At 43.9% G+C, this 19,800-nt stretch overlaps 2 protein-coding genes across 2 annotated transcripts; one reads left to right on the top strand and one right to left on the bottom strand.

Annotated features, from left to right (window-relative positions):
* Positions 1-470: 470 nt before the first annotated feature.
* Positions 471-4,078, bottom strand: LOC125515546 (protein FAR1-RELATED SEQUENCE 5-like). The gene is made up of 6 exons (XM_048681043.1): positions 3,767-4,078; positions 3,562-3,693; positions 3,324-3,458; positions 3,153-3,203; positions 3,004-3,075; positions 471-2,912 (listed from the first exon to the last, which is right to left on the bottom strand). The coding sequence occupies exons 1-6, from the start codon at positions 3,791-3,793 to the stop codon at positions 768-770; spliced, it is 2,562 nt and encodes an 853-aa protein (XP_048537000.1). The 5' UTR covers positions 3,794-4,078; the 3' UTR covers positions 471-767.
* Positions 4,079-9,674: 5,596 nt separating this feature from the next.
* Positions 9,675-12,395, top strand: LOC125513101 (putative receptor protein kinase ZmPK1). Its single transcript, XM_048678146.1, has one exon. The coding sequence runs from the start codon at positions 9,677-9,679 to the stop codon at positions 12,104-12,106; it is 2,430 nt and encodes an 809-aa protein (XP_048534103.1). The 5' UTR covers positions 9,675-9,676; the 3' UTR covers positions 12,107-12,395.
* The last annotated feature ends 7,405 nt before the right edge of the window (positions 12,396-19,800 follow it).

The raw sequence follows: 19,800 nt of genomic DNA, 5'->3' as shown, positions 1-19,800 counted from the left end.
GATGTTCTGAGAAACAGGCCTGGATTTCATCGTCATCATCATTTGCAAATTGCAACGCAACAACACACTAGTAAAATAACAGTATGAAAAACAGTAGGACCGAATTCCAGTAAAATAAGGTAATATTGACTAGAAAATATTTTAGCTTTAGAATGAAACTACGAGTGGCGGTGCTACAGGTTTTGTTTCTGTAAACGCCGGGGAGGAAAGGAATGCACGCACGGTTGACCAAAACTGTTCATCAGTGTTAGTGCGAAACGCTCAACAAGTAGAGCGCAATCTACGACAAACGCGCGACTGCAAACGTCTGCCCGTCAACATCAGAGTGCAGTTCAAACACACAGCAGGTAAAAATAAGATGCACTTGGTTTTACCCAACAGTTTCAGGCAGCATATATTAGCACAACAAGAATACACCACATGAACTGCATGCAGGTACTACTAACATAACAGAATCACGACGGCGAATCTGTAACAAGTTAATGCATGGATACATTTTAGCACAACCAGAGTACATCTCATGAACTGCATGCAGGTACTACTAACATAGCAGAATCACGACGGCAAATCCTTGACAGTTAACAATGCATGAATCATGAATGCAACAATAGACTACGTAGCACTCGTCTCTCAAGTTACACAGGAAAAACAAGCCTTACCAGCTACTCTACATTGTGCACACGAGCAAGATCAACTCCCCAACCCGAGTACCTAGAGACTTCTGCTGCTGAACACGTCCACTGTAGCCCAAGCTCAGCACTTACCGTCTAAACGTGATCATTCGCCATCGCCATCGTCGCCATTTTCTCCCGGATCCTGTCCAGCTCCAGCATGAACTCGTCGCACTTGGCACCATCGCCGCAGATCTCCCTCCCGATCCCAGCCGCCTTGCTCATCAGTGCCGCATACCTCGCCGCATCCTCCTCGCGTTGCGCCGCCACCACCAACCGCCCCTCCTCACGCCGCTCCAGCTGCTCCTCCCTGAAACCGTCGGTCCACCGGGCCACGATGTATTTCTCCGGTATCTCGTCGATGCCAAACTGCGTGAAGAGCCTGAACACGTGGCAGCAGAGGATCCCGTCCCTGGCGAACTTGGCGCACTGGCACGTGTACGTGTCGGTGAGGCCGGGCTCGATTGACACCTCGAAGGAGTCCCGGTCGTACTCCGGGTTCTCGTAGCTGTAGGCCTTGTCCAGCCTGTACAGGGTGCCTCTTTCTATCTCCTGCACTTTGAATGCTGTGGAGTGGAGGAGCTCCTTCTGGACTTTCAGGAAGATCTGCCTTGTGTAGACACGTGATGCGTGCCTTTCTATTGGCTGCAGTGAGAAGCATGAAGGCTCGGTCGCCGCTTCCAGTACATCTTCCTCGTCCGTTTTCTTGATCTTATCCTGCATCTCCTCGTACTTTTCAATCAGATTCTCTATCTTGTCCTTGGGAAGCACATTCTCTTTGAACAGTGAGAATGCCCCCTGGCTGCCTCTGGCTGAAACGACAAAAGGGAAGAAATCCTGCATGAAATAAACAGGAGCCCAGGTCTTCCTCATCTCCCACAGCAACTGTAGGTACTCGTTTTCACTTGCATCATGTCTCTGAATGAGTGCACTCCATCCTTGTTCGAACTCCGTCTCTGTCAGTGAACTGTCAACTAAGATGTCCAGCTCTGCTTTCATGTTGCCTCTTGCTGCCACAAAGGCCGCCATCTTTTCCTGGGCTTTCCCGTTCCATCTGCAGAACCTGTGCCTTGCTTGTGGCATGACCTCGGCTATTGCCTTCGCCATGGCTTCGTCCTGGCTTGTTATGACTGATCTTGGTATTTGACCTCCTCCCATCTCCTGCAGAAACGTTTCGAGCATCCATTTGTAGGTTTCAGCTTTTCGATCTTGCAGCAAGGCACACCCTAACACGATTGTTCTCCCACGGCTATTCATCCCAGTGATAGGAACGAAAGGCATGTTGTGTCTATTTGTGCTGAAGGTGGTGTCAAACGATACGAAATCACCAAAGATTTCATAATCCATCCTTGACCTTGCATCAGTCCAGAAAATGCTCCTAAGCGTGCCATCTTCATCCTTTTGCACGGTATAGAAAAAACATGGGTCCTGGAGCTGCAGTTGCTCGAAATGGTTCAGTGTCTTTTCAACATCTAAGTTTGCTTTCCTCCATTGTTCGGCAGACTGCAAGATCAGTGCTTGTTTTTCCTTTGATGGCAATTCCCGAAAAAAGCCACTCATTCTTCTTAAAATCTTGAGAATTTCTCCGGGAGGCACCCTGCTTTGCTGAAGAACTCTTGAGAATGACCTCTCTTCAGGTGACATGTGTTTTTGGCTCGTTAAGAATCTTGTGAACGAACGGCTTGGAGATAACGGATGGTTATGTTCATTCTGAACTGCTGCGATCACCCACTCTCCCTTGATAAGCTTCACGATGATCTTTGCCTGGCAATTTGTCTTCTCTATGACATTCTTCTTCCTCTTCCTCTTTAGGTTCAGGTCCTCAACTAGCTTTACCTTGCGATTCCTGTTGCAGTCTAGCTGAAACCTCTGTCTCTTGTAGTTTCTTCCCCTGACCACCACGAAACCAGTCTGGAGAGCATAAGTGTTGTAGTACTCGTGTGCATCTTCGAGGGTTGGGAATTTCATTCCAACTTGCGGTGCTTTAACAGTGCCCAGTGCCTCAGGGGCAGGATAGAAGAACCTCCCTTCCTCCTTTTCTGACTCACTACCAGAGCTGCTGTCTGAATCACTTTGACTGCCTGTATCGTCGCTAGATATGTCATCGATTTCCATAACATCATGTTCTTCAGCAGTCACCAGCTGCAGCGAACGGTCCACATAGCTGGCGTTTCTCTCCACTTTAACAGACAATGCGATTGCCGCTTCTTCATCGTCATCCATGAGCTCTGCTGATCGTTCCTGCAGGCAAGCGCATAGTTTATATTATCCCCTGAGTATATTGAAATGTCCAAAATGCCAGTACTTGATATATTTTGTTTGGCTTCCATACCTCACGGTTGTGGCTGAGCAGTTGTATCCTTGGTTGTCTCACCGGTTGTTTGCCAGCATCCAGACGAGCTTGCTGTCATTTCATTCCAAGTTAACACCAGACATTAAGTAATTTCTAAGAAGGGAAGGTGAAGTAGTGACTCCAAGTACCTTAACGACGTTGCACGCAGGTGCTGGCGTCTTCTCATATCCCTTACTAGCCTGTGACAATAACAGATATGTGTGAGACACAGTAATCCAATGTGTCTGCTTGTTTTCTTAAATGTTATCTACTGATAGATGCACAGATGAAGGGACAAAAACTGTGATGTGCTCAGGTACCTCTTCTCCATACACCTGCACTTTGCGCAGGATCGGCACATGGGAGCCATCATCCCCAGCCACAATGTATATCACTCTCTTGTTCGCGGAGCTCCCGGGGGTTTTCGCCGAACTGTTGTTGGTCGATTTCGCAACCTGCAGCAGTTCCAAAGAGTGCGGTTTTCACTCAGGATCTACACACCACACACACATAATGCCAAGTCTCTCCTCAACGAAGGCTTCTTTCCAGTAATCTTACCACTCTGGAACTGGTCGGAGGAGCAGCAGCAGCTGCTGGCGCCTGCTGCGCGTGACCGCCTGCTGCCCGCGCCGGCAGCGCACTGGCCATCTGAACAGCCGGCTGCGCCGGAGTTACGGGATCTTCTTTCGCCTGAAACGAAGAAATTTGTCAGGCATAAACCCTGCGCGGCGGAACATGTATGGTGGGTTTTGGGAGGCATTACCGTGTAGGCAGCTAGATACTCCTCCATCGCCGGTGTCCGTCGCCGCGAGCGCGCTCCGGCGGAGGTGGAGTGTGAGTCTAGATCCGGATTCGAATGGGGAGAGGAGAGGAGGGGCGAGGGGTTTGGGCCTGGATCCCGTGCGGGTGGTGGGGCGAGGGTGGGGAGGGGAGGTGACGGCTGGATCTGGCCGGCGAGGGTGGATACGATGGTGGTGGTGGCGGCGGCGGCGGCCGCCGTTGCTGGAGTGACGGGGAGGAGGAGAGGTAGGTATCCTGCGCCGGCTGCGGAGAATAGGGCTATGGGAGAGAGGAGCGGAGTTTCCCTATTGGTCGCCTGTAGCAAAGGGTTGACGCTACGACGCGCCTGAGTGCGGGCACATGGGCCGGCCTGACTTGGGTAGCTCAAGCCCACGAGCGGTTTTGTTTGCATTCTCTCATCGTCTTCGGGTCTTCTCTACCAGTTTTCATCATTTTTTTCTGTCTTCTTTTATTTTTTATAGTTTTACTTTGCATTTATTTTTCTATCATCTTATAAATTATTCCTTAATTTCTTTTTACGTTTTTCGTTTTATTTCTATTTTTTCTTTCCTTTTTCCTTTTTTTAATTTCTATAAAACAAGTTTAGAAGTTAGTGAATACTTAAAAACACGGACAATTGTTGAAAGTTCTCATAATATTTAAAATTTATGTACTATTTGGAATTAGACAACATATTCAACATTCATGAATGTTTAAAAAACTGGTGAACTTTTTTTTCAATAATACAGTTTAGATCTTTCAAAAATCAGATAGCCTATTTTCTTTAACCAGACTAGCAAACCGAAATACGTCCTAAAACACATCTATAAATTTTTAAGTTGTCACGACATAACTTTATTGGATATACATTGTCTTATTTTTTTTTGGAATAACATATAAACAATGCACTGGAGAGCCCATTGGTGTTGAGCCTGGAATCCTGTGCGCTGGTGGGGCGAGGGTGGGGAGAGGAGGTGGCGGCTGGATCTGGCCGGGGAGAGAGGATACGACGGCGGCGGCGGTGGCCGCTATTGCTGGAGGGACAGGGAGGAGAAGAGGTAGGTATCCTGCGCCGGCTGCGGAGAATAGGGCTATGGGAGAGAGGATCGGAGTTTCCCTATTGGTCACCTGTAGCAAAGGGTTGATGCTATGACGCGCCTGAGCAAGCGCACATGGGCCGGCTCGACTCGGGTAACTCAAGGCCACGAACGATCGTCTCTACCGGTTTCGCCATTTTGTTCCGACTTTTTTATTTTTTATAGTTTTATTTTATCATTTCATTTTATTCATTTTATAAATTGTCCCTTAATTTCGATTTACTTTTTCATTTATTTTAGTTTTTAGCTTTCCTTTTCATTTTTTAATTTCTAAAACATGAATATTTTTTACTATCTGCAATTTTTTAGAAATGATGATTATTTTAAAACCTATGCTTTTTTTAGAAGTTTGTGAATACTTAAAACCATGGGACATTCTTAAAGTTCTCATGAATATTTAAAATTTATGGATTTTTTGGAATTCACAAACATATTAAATATTCATGCATGTTTAAAAAATGGCGAACACATTTTTTCAATAATACAATTTTGATCTTTAAAAAATCTGATAGCCTATTTTCTTTAAACAGACTAGCAAACTGAAATACGTCCCAAAATACCTGTAAGTCTTTAAGCTGTCATGACATAAATTTATTGAATATACATTTTTTAATAAAATTGGAATAACATTCAAACAATGCGCTAGAGAGCTGGTTGATGTTTTCTTGTCTTTGGTTTAGGAAAAATAGATAGTTTCCAAAAGTAAAAAAAACATCTCAAACAAATCAGAAATTGTTTTTCAATCAAAAGAGGGTGTGCGCCAAAAGACGAAGCTAGGAGGCCGACATTACCCACATACGCTACCCAATCGCCTTAGGGCTAGTGTGTGCCCCTGACTCATAAATACGCAAAAGAAACTTCCTTAGAATTATAGAGTAATTTTCCGCTGTGCTTTGGTAATTCGAGATGTTCTAATGTAGTGTGGGTAGGTACCACATGAAATCTGCATTGTGTTACTAGGGTCGTGTGGAGAAGGATGGTAGTCCATTGTTGAGGTTGGAGTGGCGCATCCTTGTTAATCGGGGTTCGGCTCCCTTTGGGGGGGGGGGGGGGGGGGGGGGGGGATTCCTGTATCTCACCCGTGTAGGCTCTACCTTAATATTCTTGTACATGGGGCTCCTCGCCAATCATCATGAAGTTGCCTCGGTAGTTCTTGCTGGCGTATTATATCTGGAATGTAGTGACCCTTGGAATAATTGGAGATCAACGCGTAAATGTCCTGAACTTTTTTGGCATGCTACATGGTTAGGTGTTAATAAGGTCCCCAGGAGGTTGTGTACGATGTTACGGTCCAATATCTCGCATAGTTTTTCTCTAGGTTTATTTCAATTTTAATTGAACTTGTCCAATTTAATTGCAGTATGTCGAACTTGGCATGAATTAGGCCTGGTTGGTTTGCATGAAAATGGTTGTGTTTGCATCAAATTCACCCGGTTTGTTGGATTTAAGTTTAAAATGTGCACCAACATTTCGAGCATACGGCTGGATCTCCGGCTTTCTTATTCGTGTCTACAGACGCGTCAAATAATAGGTCCAATTTGGGGCACGGCCTTAGAGATGCCGTTTGCGAAGAACTATATATATATATATATATATATATATATATGTGTGTGTGTGTGTGTGTGTGTGTTCATGATGTGCATTTGTATGCGTCATGCATGTGCGTAGCTAGCCGCTGCGCCTGCGTGGAAGCAACTGACACTACCAAGATTAGTTTTTGACCGGACTACGTGCCTACCAAGATTAGTTTTTGACCGGACTACGTGCCTACCAAGATTAGTTTTTGACCGGACTACGTGCAAGTAGACATGCGGCAACAAGCCTGTCCATCTCAGACAGGGACAACCCAACGGTGGGCGACGAGCTGCTGCTGGGAGGTTGGGGCTATAGCCCCAGCCTAGAAACAACTTCCTTTATAATTTCTTCATGCAAAGCATATAAAATCATAAAAGTTTATCACTTAACATAGTACAGCTCTAGGCGTAATCTGCATCTAGCTCCGTCACTGGATGAGCTCAAAGTACGTACGTACGTACGCACATCGGTAGGTGGGTCAAGCTTATGACAAAATATGCAAATGTAATGCAATCATGCAAGTGTAGAGGACAAATGAGATGTCATCTGTATAGCCCTACGTGTGTAGAGGACAAATGAGATGCAATCATTTATCAAAAAATATCCAGAAATAAGAACCAAGGCGGCCCCTGAGCTCTCTCAGGGTTTAGCGACTCTCGGCCTTCGGATCATTTCTTTGACGCGATTATGTCCGTCCGATCTCGCTCCTGGAAAATCACAGCGGTCGGATCGAAACTGGTTACTATTGCAATGAATAGTCCCTCTCCAGCGTAAAGATCTCCTGCCACCGCCTGTAATTTCCATGCCCTGTCAAGGGCATTTTTGTCTTTTCACGTTCTGCTGCACCTCTCCCAATCGATGAGACGGTTTGGGTTGCAGACGCCCCAGCTCCTCCTCTCCCTCTCCTCGATCTCCTTTGCGACCCGTGCTCGCACGCTCCCTGCCGAGCCGCCGCCACCGCTCACCCTCGCGTCGTCGCGTCATCTCCTCCTTCCCGCCCTCTCGGTGCTCGGCGGGAGGAGTGCGGAGCCCTATGCCGCCAGCTCCCTCGCCCGCACCACCCTTCAACTAACCCGCACTGCCACGCCTGGCCTGGCCGGTAGGAGACCAACTGCTCCGTTCTCTGCAGGTGGCTCCGCCGGGGATGTGGATGGACGCTGGGCTCTTCATCCACAAGGAAAGTTCAATATCCAGGCTTTAACAAAACTAGAGAAACTACTCCATGCTTTAACAAAACTACAGAAATCACTCCATGCTTTTAAGTTACTCCATTAGCAGTAGCTTCATATGCATCATTAACAGTACTCCAGCTTAATAGTTTCAAACAATATGTAGTTGCTTCAAAATAGTACTTCATTAGCAGTAGCTTCAAACAATATAACAATACTCCATTAGTAGTAGCTTCATATGCCTTCATTCATTTCAGTAGTTTCAAAGAATATGGAGGGCACAAGAGGAGTAGCTTTTCATATGCAAATTAATAGTTGCAGTAAGATAAACAAGCATTCATTAACAGCATCAGTCTACTCCAGCTCAAGCATTCATTTAAGCAAGCTACTCCAAAGTTATTCAGTCTATGAATGATGCAAACTGAAGGGACATCTGAATTTGACTGGATAACTTAGCTGTATTTGACTGAATTATTCAGTCCATGAATGATCTTAGGAGTAGTAACAATCCTAACAAAATCCTTAACTGCATTATTCACCAGTATTATTCAGTCCATGCTAAAGTTTGAGATTTCTGCAGTTTTATCTTGAATGAATTGTGCACCAGTAAGTTGCAGCAAGCATAACATGGAGCATCGCAGAGCATAACATGGGAGTACCTTCCATGGCGACCAAGGAAGAAGCAGAGTCAGAGAAGCAGTGGTCTTCCTCCTTGTAGAGGGCAGTGGCCTACATGTCCATATCTTAGTTGTTGCTGTTGGTGGCTCTTCCCTGGCGTCGACCTAGTCATGGAGACGCGGGGCAGAGAGGGAGGGAGAATAGACGGGGTGGGTCAGCTACAGAGAGAAGAGGAAGGTTCGTCACCATGGATCCATGGCTGCCTGAGCTCGCTGGCTAGGGATTCGAGTCCACTGCCGATGCGGCTGCGTGGTCGTGGAGGAGGGCGGCGCTGCTACGGCCCTGCTCTTCTGCGACGGTGCCGCTCTGTTGTGAAGCCGGCGTCGACACGCACGGATCCAGTGTCGGCGCACGCGGATCCATCCTCCGCCGCCCAGAAGCTCGTCGACGGCGCCTAAAAAGCAAGCTTTTGACCTATGGTGTGGCGTGCGCGGTCGGAGGAAACGGAGCACGCGGTAGTGGGGAGAAGGGGAGGCGAGGAGAGGCTGGCGATGATGGGAATCTGGAGGGGAGCGAGAGGGGGTGGGTGAGAGGGGAATGAGAGAGAGTGAGCTCGAGTGGGTGAGAGCGGTGGTGAACGAACGAGAGGGCATTTCGGGAATGTGGAAAATATTCGTAGCGTACCGAAATTTGCACATCGAATGCTTAAATGACTTACATTTCGACACAGAGGGAGTAATAAAATTTCACTAATACTCTCTCTGTACGGAATTACTTGTCACATAAATGGATAAAAATTGATGTATGTAGAACTAAAATATATCTAGATACATCCATTTCTACGACAAATGTTTCCGGATGAAGGGAGTAAAAAAAGGTTAGTCAATTGAAGAAAAGAGTTCACGAAGTGAAAAAATGTTTGTGAATTCAAAAAGTACTTTTGAATCTGGTAAATGGTCACGAAGCCCACAAATGTTCGCGGATTTTAGAAAGCTTTGCAGATTTAAATACTTTTGCGAATTTGTAAAAAAAAAACACGAACCTTTGTCGTCATGTAGCTGGGCGAACGGCTTCCTCTTCATGTCTTTGCGTCGACTTGATAGTGGTGCCAGGGATTATTCGGCATGCTGCGACGTGTTGGTTCTGCGGTTCTGCCTGCTCGTGCGCTGTCCGAAGGAAACTACATGCACTACCAGAGTCGTCCCCCGTCAACGGGCCAATGATTTCAGTCACCATCTTTGCACAGCTAGGCGAAAGTAGTTAGCTGGAGACTGGTGCACAGGACAAACAATTTGCAGCACAAAGAGACGACTATGAAAGTGAAGGCACAACCATCTTCCAAATGCAATAGCGGCGACTGACCAAATGGTTCCTATAATATCCCCCATTTGTGACCATTCCAGAGATCAACTCTTCATCAGTGCCTCACCAAACATGGATGGACGCTCCATCCCTCTGCTCCTACTACTTACCTCGGTCCTTCTCTTTCTTCGCGTCTCCGCTCGCGAATTCCTCTCGCCGGGCTCCTCTATGTCCGTAGAGGATAGCTCCGACGTCCTCCGCTCACCGGATGGTACTTTCACCTGCGGCTTCAACAACATTTCTCAAACTGCCTCCATCTTCTCCATTTGGTACTCCAACACGGCTGAAAGAACGGTGGTCTGGAGCGCGAATCATCTCCACCCCGTTTACTTCAAGCGATCCCGAGTCACGCTAGATGCGGATGGCCGGATGGCCGTAGAAGACTACGATGGCCGCCCCGTCTGGGAGAACAATGTGTCGTCTTCTTCGAGTGCCCAGCAAGCTCAGCTGCTCGACACTGGGAACCTCGTCGTCAAAGGCCAAGGTGATATCATTCTGTGGCAAAGTTTCCATTCTCCTACCGACACATTGCTGCCCTATCAGAACATTACTAGTGCTGCAAAGTTGGTATCTGCTAGTAGGCTACTTGTCCCTGGCCGCTACAGCTTCCATTTTGATGATGAACATATACTCACACTGTTTGATGATGAGAAGGATATCTCTTTAAAATATTGGCCAATTCCTAGTAATGATATATGGACAAAGAAAAGAAATGCCTTTAGTACTAACGCAATTGGAGTCCTTGATAGCTCGGGGTATTTTCTTGGTAGTGACAACTTAACTCTTAAGGCTGTTGATTGGGGTCATGGGGTTATGAGGAGACTAACGTTGGATTATGATGGCAACCTTAGATTATACAGTCTAAATAAGATAGATGGAACATGGTCGGTCACGTGGATGGCATATCAACAGACCTGCTCTGTTCTTGGTTTGTGTGGCATTAATGGAATATGTGTGTACACTCCCCAGCCTGCTTGTGCTTGTGCCCCTGGACATGAGATAATCGACCCCAGTGACCGGAGCCAAGGTTGCAGACCAAAATTTAATCTCAGTTGTGATGGACAGGAGATGTTTCTGAAGCTACCCGCCACCGACTTCCATGGTAATGATCTTAGATTGAATACCATAGTTTCATTTGATGAATGCAAGAAGATATGCTTGAAGGACTGCAATTGCAAAGGTTTTGCATACTGGCAAGGAACCGGGCTTTGCTATCCAAAGGGGACCCTTGTTGGGGGTGTAACCGGGCCAAGTATTGTTGGTGGTTCTATCCATCTCAAGATTCCTAAGACGCTACAGGTCCCAAGGTCCTCAGTTCCTCACTCGCAACCTTTTGGTCCTAAATATGTTCCTAATTGTAGTGTAAAGAGCAAAAATTTCACAGAAAACTTTTGGGATCAACCTAAAAGCAGTCAAAATGGATCACACTCACAGTACCTGTTCTTGGCGTATGGGTTCTTGTTAGCGATATTTTGTGTGGAGTTAATATTTGTGGCACTAGGATGCTGGTTTTTGTTCATAAGGGAAGGGAAAAAGTTAATGGGGGTATGGCCAGCTGAGGTTGGCTATGAAATGGTAACCAACCATTTTCGCAGATATACTTACAAGGAGTTGCAGAGAGCAACTCAAAAGTTCAAGGATCGAATTGGATGTGGGGCATCTGGTCTTGTATACAGGGGAGTCTTGAAAGACAAGAGGGCTGTAGCAGTGAAAACTTTGGCAGACATACACCAAGGGGAAGAAGAATTCCAGCATGAACTGAGTGTGATTGGAAGGATTTACCATATGAATTTGGTGAGGGTTTGGGGATTCTGTTCTGATGGACCACACAGAATATTGGTTTTGGAGTACGTTGAGAATGGTTCTTTGGATAAAACCTTGTTTAGTAGTGAAAGGTTACTTGGATGGAGTGAAAGATTTAAGATTGCTCTAGGGGTGGCAAGAGGATTGGCCTATCTTCATCATGAGTGCTTGGAGTGGGTTATCCACTGTGACATCAAGCCTGAAAATATATTGTTGGATGATAACTTGGAGCCAAAGATCAGCGACTTTGGCCTTGCAAAACTTGTGAACAGAAGTGGATCCAATAAAAATGTATCAAGGATTCATGGAACTAGAGGTTATATTGCTCCCGAGTGGGTTTCTAGCCAACCAATAACATCAAAGGTTGACATCTACAGCTTCCGAGTGGTTCTCCTGGAACTACTCATGGGGGCTCGTGTTTCATACTGGGCATCAAATGCCGGCGAGGAAGTGGAAATGGTCCTTGGAACGGTTGTTAGGATGCTTACAAAAAATATGATGCTGGAGGGAAGCCAACACTTATGGCTTCCTGACTTCATTGACTTGAGGTTGAATGGCCAGTTCGATAGACTGCAAGCAAGAATGATGGTCAAGTTGGCTGTCTCATGCCTAGAAGAAGACAGTAGAAAAAGGCCCACCATGGAAAATCTTGTACAGATGCTTGTGTCAGTTGATGAAGCTAGTGGCACAATGCAGTAGTATGGTGCCAACAAAAAGGGGGTTGACGCTTTACACAGCATGTCATATGTGGTTAATTTTTGATCCAAAACAAGATACTGGGATGTGTATCATGTATTATTATCGTTGTCATTGTCATCGCAGTTGTATACTTAGTAAGTTTCACTTTTCTTTTGGTTCGTGCTAAACTTGTTTAGTACACCGAGTGGAGTCGTGTTGGGTGTGCCTTGGAATTCTTCAACGAATTGAACACCGAGTCAATTTGTAAGGAAGTTATATAAGGCAATAAGTCACTAGAAAAAGTTGTGGAGTTGGAGCAGCAGCAAATCCATGAATTGATTCTTCCATTTGTTGCAGAGAGAGATGTATCGATCGGTTGCAGAAAAAGAGACCAACTTCACGTACACGAGTCCTAGCGTGTGCTCCTCTGCAATGAGCTATATGCTAGTACTGAATTTCGATTTCACATTTTGTCCACACCGCCAGATATGCAGTGTTCAAGTACTAATATTTGCGTGAAACTTATGCTAGTAACTAATAGATAGTAGCTTTCTCTATCACGATTAGTGAGTTAAAGTCTTCAATTAGCACTATTGATAGCAATTGACCCACTACCAAACTCAGCTATATATATACAAAAATCATGTGTGTATTCGTTGTTTTGAACTTTACTAAGTCCTTTGGATTGTACAAAATTTCCAAATCATACAGGATCTCCATTGAGAGGGAACGACCCCTCCGAAGTACTATCACTGCTGCTCCTTCCCATTAGATATTTGGTGGGCATTTCGCGGCGAGATTTTGTGTTATCCGCTATCAACCAATATTTATTGGTGTTATAGTATCATATGGTGTCACTTCTTTTCTCTAAGTGATGGGAGGGTGCGCGAGGTTGATATATTTTTATAGGCTGGTTTCTGCTGATTGATTTGAAAAATCATTGGCCCGACCAAAATCGTAAACCAAAATTCAAAATTGAATACCTCAATTGAATTAAAGTGCTTTAAAATTAAAAAAACATAGTGAATTAAAATAATTAAATGGGAGGGCTTGTTAAGTGTTGACCCAGTCAAAATCGGATTACCTCATTCTAAATTGAAGACCTCAATTATTTGTGAGGGCCTGAAAATTAGGAATCATAGTATATAGTATTAAATAATTGACTGAGCAAGTTTTGAGAAATTTTTGGCTCGGCCAAACTCACTAGGGAGCATAATGTGTAGTATAAAATAATTTAATGAGAGAGCTTTGAGAAATTGTTGACTCGGTCAAAATCGAATGACCCGATTTCAATTGAAGACCTCAATTGACTGTGAGGCCTTACAAATTAAGGAGCATAATGTTATAGAAGACTAGAAGTGGTGGGCGCGCTTTGGTGCGCCTTTGGTGTTGTTGGGTTTGTTAAAAAAATTACTCACTCTGTTTCAAAATATAAGGTTTATTATTTTTCAAAAAGTCAAACTTTCTAAGTTTGATCAAATTTGTAGAGAAATACATCAAAATCCAGAATATCAAATCAATATGATTAGATTTATCGTGAAATAAATTTTCATAATTTTTTGTTTAATATTGTGGATGTCGATATTTTTTGCTTTGAACTTGATCAAATTAAAGAAATTTGACTTTCCAAAAAACTAATACCACTTATATTCTGGAACTGGTGGATTATTTAGTTTAGCGGATGGGGAAGATGATGGAATGTGTTCTACTTTTATTTATAACTAGATAATACCCCGCGCGTTGCTGCGGGACATTTGTGTAGGACACCATTAGTAGGTTAACTTGTACCTTATTATTTTTCTAAGCGTGGAAGCATGAGGCATGTCAAATGAAAGGCAAGTACTGTCAAATGAAAACCAAATACTGACTAATAATTATTAGTAACTATTATTATTATACAATAAAAATTCCCATAGGATTTCCATGTCTGACAAACATGTGGAACTACAGCCGTAATTTGGCCAATCGAGAGCAACTAATCTTCATACAATATCATCAGATATAACTATATACAACAAATGGACATATATGAAGGTTCTGGTAGCCTTAAACACTACATGTACATGCATGCTTGACAGATCTATATGCATCCTTGCTTTAAGCTTTTTCTTAAGGTTCTGCTAGCCTTAAAAGCTATATACATCGTGCAAAAAAATATGCACTTGACAGCTCCCTTGCTCCAAGCTTTCTCTGACAGTATGATTATTTATAGACTATATGGCCTATTTTAAATGTCAGATAAGTGAACAAAAAAATTGGTAGATAGGTCCAGGAGGGAAAAAGAGGTGCAACCACAAATTTAGCAGGGGAATCCTTGGTTCAACTCACTTGGTAGTGTATTCAGCAGACTTGGAACAAATTGTTTGCAAGATATATATGTTCTCCAGTTTTCCTAATAGGCAAGGAATGATGGCTGACAATATTAATACTCGTACTAAAGAAGAAACATGCATTAGTAACATAAGTAAACTGAGAGAAAGTGAAAACCACATGATCTTGGTACAACCCTCAAGATGATAGTTGGGTTCAACATGTTATTGGACAATGTCACGTCTTTAAACATCCAGAATATTTACCCTGCGCAAATTCATTACTTACCTTCTTGTTTAAGCCATTATGCATTCCCTAGACGTTCGAATAATCCAAATCTATCCAACAATAGAGCAGTTGTTGCGGGATCAAAGTAGTTTCTTACCAAGGAAGTCATATAAAGTTATGCACCAATGATAATGAAAGAAATAATATACCACGCTATATTTATTCTCAAAAGGAAACATTTAAATGTTTTAGTTTCTATCCAAGAAAGAAAGATAGAAGAAGCAGGATTGGGCATAGACCTACCAGATTGTATGATGGCCATCGGCCGTTCAGTCCTGTCATTCTTTGCAACCACGCCGCTTCATGGGCTGAGAGTCATTAAGATTGCTTCCATGACATGCAACCGTTGTATGAGAAACTCTAATGCTTTTGAGACCCTACCAAAATGACTGAAATTCAGATCCTAGCATATATTTATTTTATTGATTTACAACACTGGATGAAGGTGAAATTTGGTGGTCATTAGCATATATTGTGAATGTCCCGGTGCGCATGTTGTTGATTCTTGGCTATGATGAAAAGAAGAGGAGGATGGCATTAGTGATAAAGATATCAGTGGGTTCAAAATATATAAATAGTGAGAGGAATAAGTTGTTACCAAGGACATACAAAATTTTCAGATTTGAGTAGTAGACCAACAGGGAGCGTACATACCAAATCTTGCAGAATAGTTCTAGAGACCACGATTCAAGCGAAGGAATCCTATAGGCAATAATGATGTAGGAAACTGTTGTCAGGCCAAAATGTGACAGCCATAAAAGCCACAAACAGCATACTGAAACAGTTGACGAAAATCTAATCAGTGTGTTGAACACGTTAAGACGATCATCTATGAAAAAAGAGGATCACATGTTGATAAACATAAACTGCCCAACTTATAATTCCATGTGTAGATATACCTAGCAATCAAATTACTTGCCTCTATAGACTTGGTTGAAATGCTACAATATTTACAGCTGACTAACAACCATGTGCAGAAACTTCACCCACTTTAGTATTAAATTTTGGCTAATAATTGATGTGCATGCCAGCAAGCAAGGATCCTGAAAAGTCAAAAAAGAAACTTAGGCATATTTTACCAATCCACCAGATGCTTATGTTGAACCTTGAAACACAGGACAATAAAAGTTGTAACCATTAGATCTGAAGGTAATACAATAATAAATAAACTGTATCACCGAGGGAACTGATACATGGAGAATCATAAGAAGTAGCCACCTCAAGTCTAAATGAGATATACAGGAATCTTAAGAACTGTGTGTTTTCAATGAATCCAACAGGATAAAGATTTGTAGGTGTATGTGCAAATCAATAAAAATAATGTTCAGATTTGGGTGCATGCATTCACTCGAGTCAATGGAATTCAGAGGAATGCAAAAAAATTATGTACATGGTTCCATAGCAGTGGATGTATTCACTCATGTATGAACAAAGCAACAAACGTATGAGAAATGGCATCTTATATACCTAGATCAGTGGCAAACCAGCAAGACAATAGATGAGGATTGGAGTCGGCGAGAGTGTAATCTGGACTAACCTGGTACATTAGAGATCGATTTGTCCCACACGCCCCCATGGTAACCTGCTTCTCTTTCCCTCACAGCTGCCACACGCCCTGTCCTTCTCGCCCCCCTCGGATCCGTCAAGCAGCGGCAGGTGCAAGGAGCCGAGCAGTGGCTGTTGGGCGCAGTGCTAGCGGCCACCGATTTGGCATGGATGGCAGCCTTGGAGCCGGCGACTTGAACAGGTGGAAGATTTCTTAGGTGAACCAAGAAGATGGGGCCGGGAGGCCGGACTGGTTGGCAATTAAAAGAGGAAGTGAAAGAGGAAGGGGAAGAGGAAGAGAAAGAGGAAGTGGAAGAGGAAGAGAAAGGTGGAGCCAGTGCAAGGGGGATTGCAGTGCAGGGGTTCAACCCATGAGCTGCAGATCTGGCCATCCGTGGTCCGCGACGGAGGAATCGGATAAGGAGGTGGCTGACCATCGGCGAGGGAGGCTCGCGGCTAGAGGAGGAGGAGTCGGAGTAGAAAAAATCACAGGATTCTCCTGGTCTGACCAGGGCGTGGCCGCGTGGGGAATGATTGAGACAGATTTTTTTTTCCGAGTAAATGACCTCTGGAGGTGGGCTGTGTGGGACTTCATGATGTGTGACGTGGCTAGCTGTGATTAGATGCTGACGTGTCTACTTTGCATGTTGAGATAAATCAAGTAGTGGGGGTGAACTTTTTAAATATATAGGATGTGGTGATTTGATGGCCTTTTTGTGGTGTGGTTCTGTATTATCTGCTAACAAACATATATTTATGTTGGCAAATTTCAGCGGGAGTGGCCGCATGTACTATATTGATGCTACAGTATCATACGGTGCCGCTTTTTTTTAGATGATGGATGGGTGCGTCAGTAATAATATGTTTTTATAGACCGATTGCTGTTAATTGATTTGAAAAATCGTTGTCCCGGTCAAAATCATAAACCATATTCAAAATTGAGCACTGGACGGAGGAGAACAGAAGGCTCTCTCACCATGCCATCTAGACACTGGACGGTGCAAGAAGTGGGCAACCCAAACCGCGAACATGGTGGCGGGGCAACTCCTAGGAACGCAGCCATAACAGCCAGAAAGCCAGCCTCAGCGACCAGAAGCTTGGATGGTGAGCACCTACGCCATAGTCGCCTCCCTCCAGTGATAAATAACCTAGGGCATCTCCAAGGGGATTCACCAAAGTGGAACCAAAATGTCTGCAAACATCGCCCGAAAATGTCCGATGACGCCTCGTTTAATTTGTGGAAAAATAATGATACATTTTGTGGAACATGTGATATGCGCCAAAATGGAGGTCGCGCATCCTCGTCGCGGCCACGGCCGGTGACCCAACATCATGCAACCGGCGCGAACCGCGAAGCAGAAGGATGCACCCAACCCAAAACACACCACCACTCGCACGCAACACACCCACACACCGGCACACATGCATGCACCTAGTGGCAGTGGCACACAACACACGAGCGTCAAGAGAGCACGCCAGCAGCTCACACAAGAGCACTTTGCGTCGACATGCGCGGAGAGCGGCAGAGAACCGCGAAGCAGAAGGATGCACCCAACCCAAAACACACCACCACTCGCACGCAACACACCCACACACCGGCACACATGCATGCACCTAGTGGCAGTGGCACACAACACACGAGCGTCAAGAGAGCACGCCAGCAGCTCACACAAGAGCACTTTGCGTCGACATGCGCGGAGAGCGGCAGAACGCATGCGCAGACACGGGAGCACCGCCCATGTGTCAGCAACCTGACAAGTGGAGCAGCAGCAGCTCAAGGCCGAGAGGAGGAAAACGTCAATCCCACCAGACCAAGACGGTAGATAAAGTCCAACCACAAGTTCGCGGAGCCCCAGTGGGTTTCATACATGTTTGAGACCAAGGAGTGTAAGTGAATACTAGCGGGTAGTGCGCGGCCGCACGCCGCACTCCGTTGATTCGTTTGAAATTTGCTTTCATGGAGTTCCTCAAAATTGATGTACATTTTGCATGTGTGCATCTTTATAGTGAGGGAATGAAGCATTTATGTTGCTCTGTTCGACAGCAAACTGAACATGTACGGTAGCATCTGTGCTGCTCCATTCGATAGCAGAAATTTCACTTCTGCTCTGTTAGACAGCATAAAATTCAGTTGTACTAAACTGAACATGTATATTGTTTTCGTCATTTTGATCTAATTCAATTCACCAAAACTGAAAGTGTGCGTTGTTTTTGTCATTTTGATCTAGGCCTTTATAAACAAAATTACACAAGTAAGAATAGACATGAATATTGCTCTAGGAAAATTTCAGTTCCGATATGTTATGCCTTTCTAAACAAAATTCAGAGATACAAATGTTCTAATCATGTCATTTTGATCTAATTCAGTTCACCAAAACTGAAAGTGTGCGTTGTTTTTGTCATTTTGATCTAGGCCTTTATAAACAAAATTACACAAGTAGAATAAACATGAATATTGCTCTAGGAAAAATTCAGTTCCGACATGTTATGCCTTTCTAAACAAAATTCAGAGATACAAATGTTCTGATCATGTCATTTTGATCTAATTCAGTTCACCAAAACTGAAAGTGTGCGTTGTTTTCGTCATTTTGATCTAGGCCTTTATATACAAAATTACACAAGTACGAATAAACATGAATATTGCTCTAGGAAAAATTCAGTTCCGACATGTTATGCCTTTCTAAACAAAATTCAGAGATACAAATGTTCTGATCAAAAAACAAGACTATGAATGAACATTTGACTTGAACATCCAAGAAAAAAAGAGCAAGACTATGGATACATAGTTAACACTTATCTTTACGAGTCTTTTATTCACAATTGCAAGCAAAATATGTGTGTATGCTAAAAAAAGTGTATGCGTGTAGCTGGGTAGTTAGTTATATAAAGTCCATGACAATCCTGTAAACTCACTCCTGCATGTTGCAGTAGCTAAGGAAGATGGTAACACTGAAAACCTAAGTTGAATATATAAGAATATATTTGTTCTTCCAGGGTATTCCACTTCATATTTTTGCACCCGATTTTCAGCCTGACGGAACTGAATATGGTATTGCAACAGGGAAAAAAACTGGGTAGCAAGGCATGATACAACGCCAAAGGTACCTGAAAGAAAAGATAAAATTAAATTCGATATCAATAGGCAGCAAGGCTAATAAGAATTCTCCCTCTCTCTGAGGTATACCTCAGAAGATGGATATGCTCATGCTAATTAATTGAATATGCTCATTCTAATTAACTGGATATGCTCATGCATATATTATTTAATCCAGCAAATAGATGCATCGTAAACACATGTATTAGTTTTCTATTCTTTGCGTCACAAAATGTACAGAATGTATCAATTTAGCGATTCACTTGTACCTTTGTTGAGCAAAGTACTGCTGCATTCTGCAGTATGCAAATTAATCAAGTCCATGAGACTGACATGGGACACCAAACACCCACATCCAATGCATGATTGGTGCACACCTTATACTGTATCGCTGGATCTGTAAGCCATGCTAATTGCAAAAACCTTGAAAAAGGAGATTAAACTACAAAACCATCATAACAATTTACAACATGGGGAA

This window comes from Triticum urartu, chromosome 6, assembly GCF_003073215.2.
Source record: "Triticum urartu cultivar G1812 chromosome 6, Tu2.1, whole genome shotgun sequence".
Classification (NCBI taxonomy): Eukaryota; Viridiplantae; Streptophyta; class Magnoliopsida; order Poales; family Poaceae; genus Triticum; species Triticum urartu.
This window is presented reverse-complemented; position numbering and strand designations above follow the sequence as displayed.

Bases quoted from the DNA above. Each gene is read 5' to 3' on its own strand.
- LOC125515546 (XM_048681043.1), bottom strand. From the start codon at position 3,793: ATGGAGGAGTATCTAGCTGCCTACACG. The intron at 3,694-3,766 runs GTAATGCCTCCC...TCTTCGTTTCAG, and splicing joins AGTATCTAGCTGCCTACACG to GCGAAAGAAGATCCCGTAAC. The intron at 3,076-3,152 runs GTACTTGGAGTC...ATGAAATGACAG, and splicing joins CTGCGTGCAACGTCGTTAAG to CAAGCTCGTCTGGATGCTGG.
- LOC125513101 (XM_048678146.1), top strand. From the start codon at position 9,677: ATGGATGGACGCTCCATCCCTCTGCTCCTACTACTTACCTCGGTCCTT.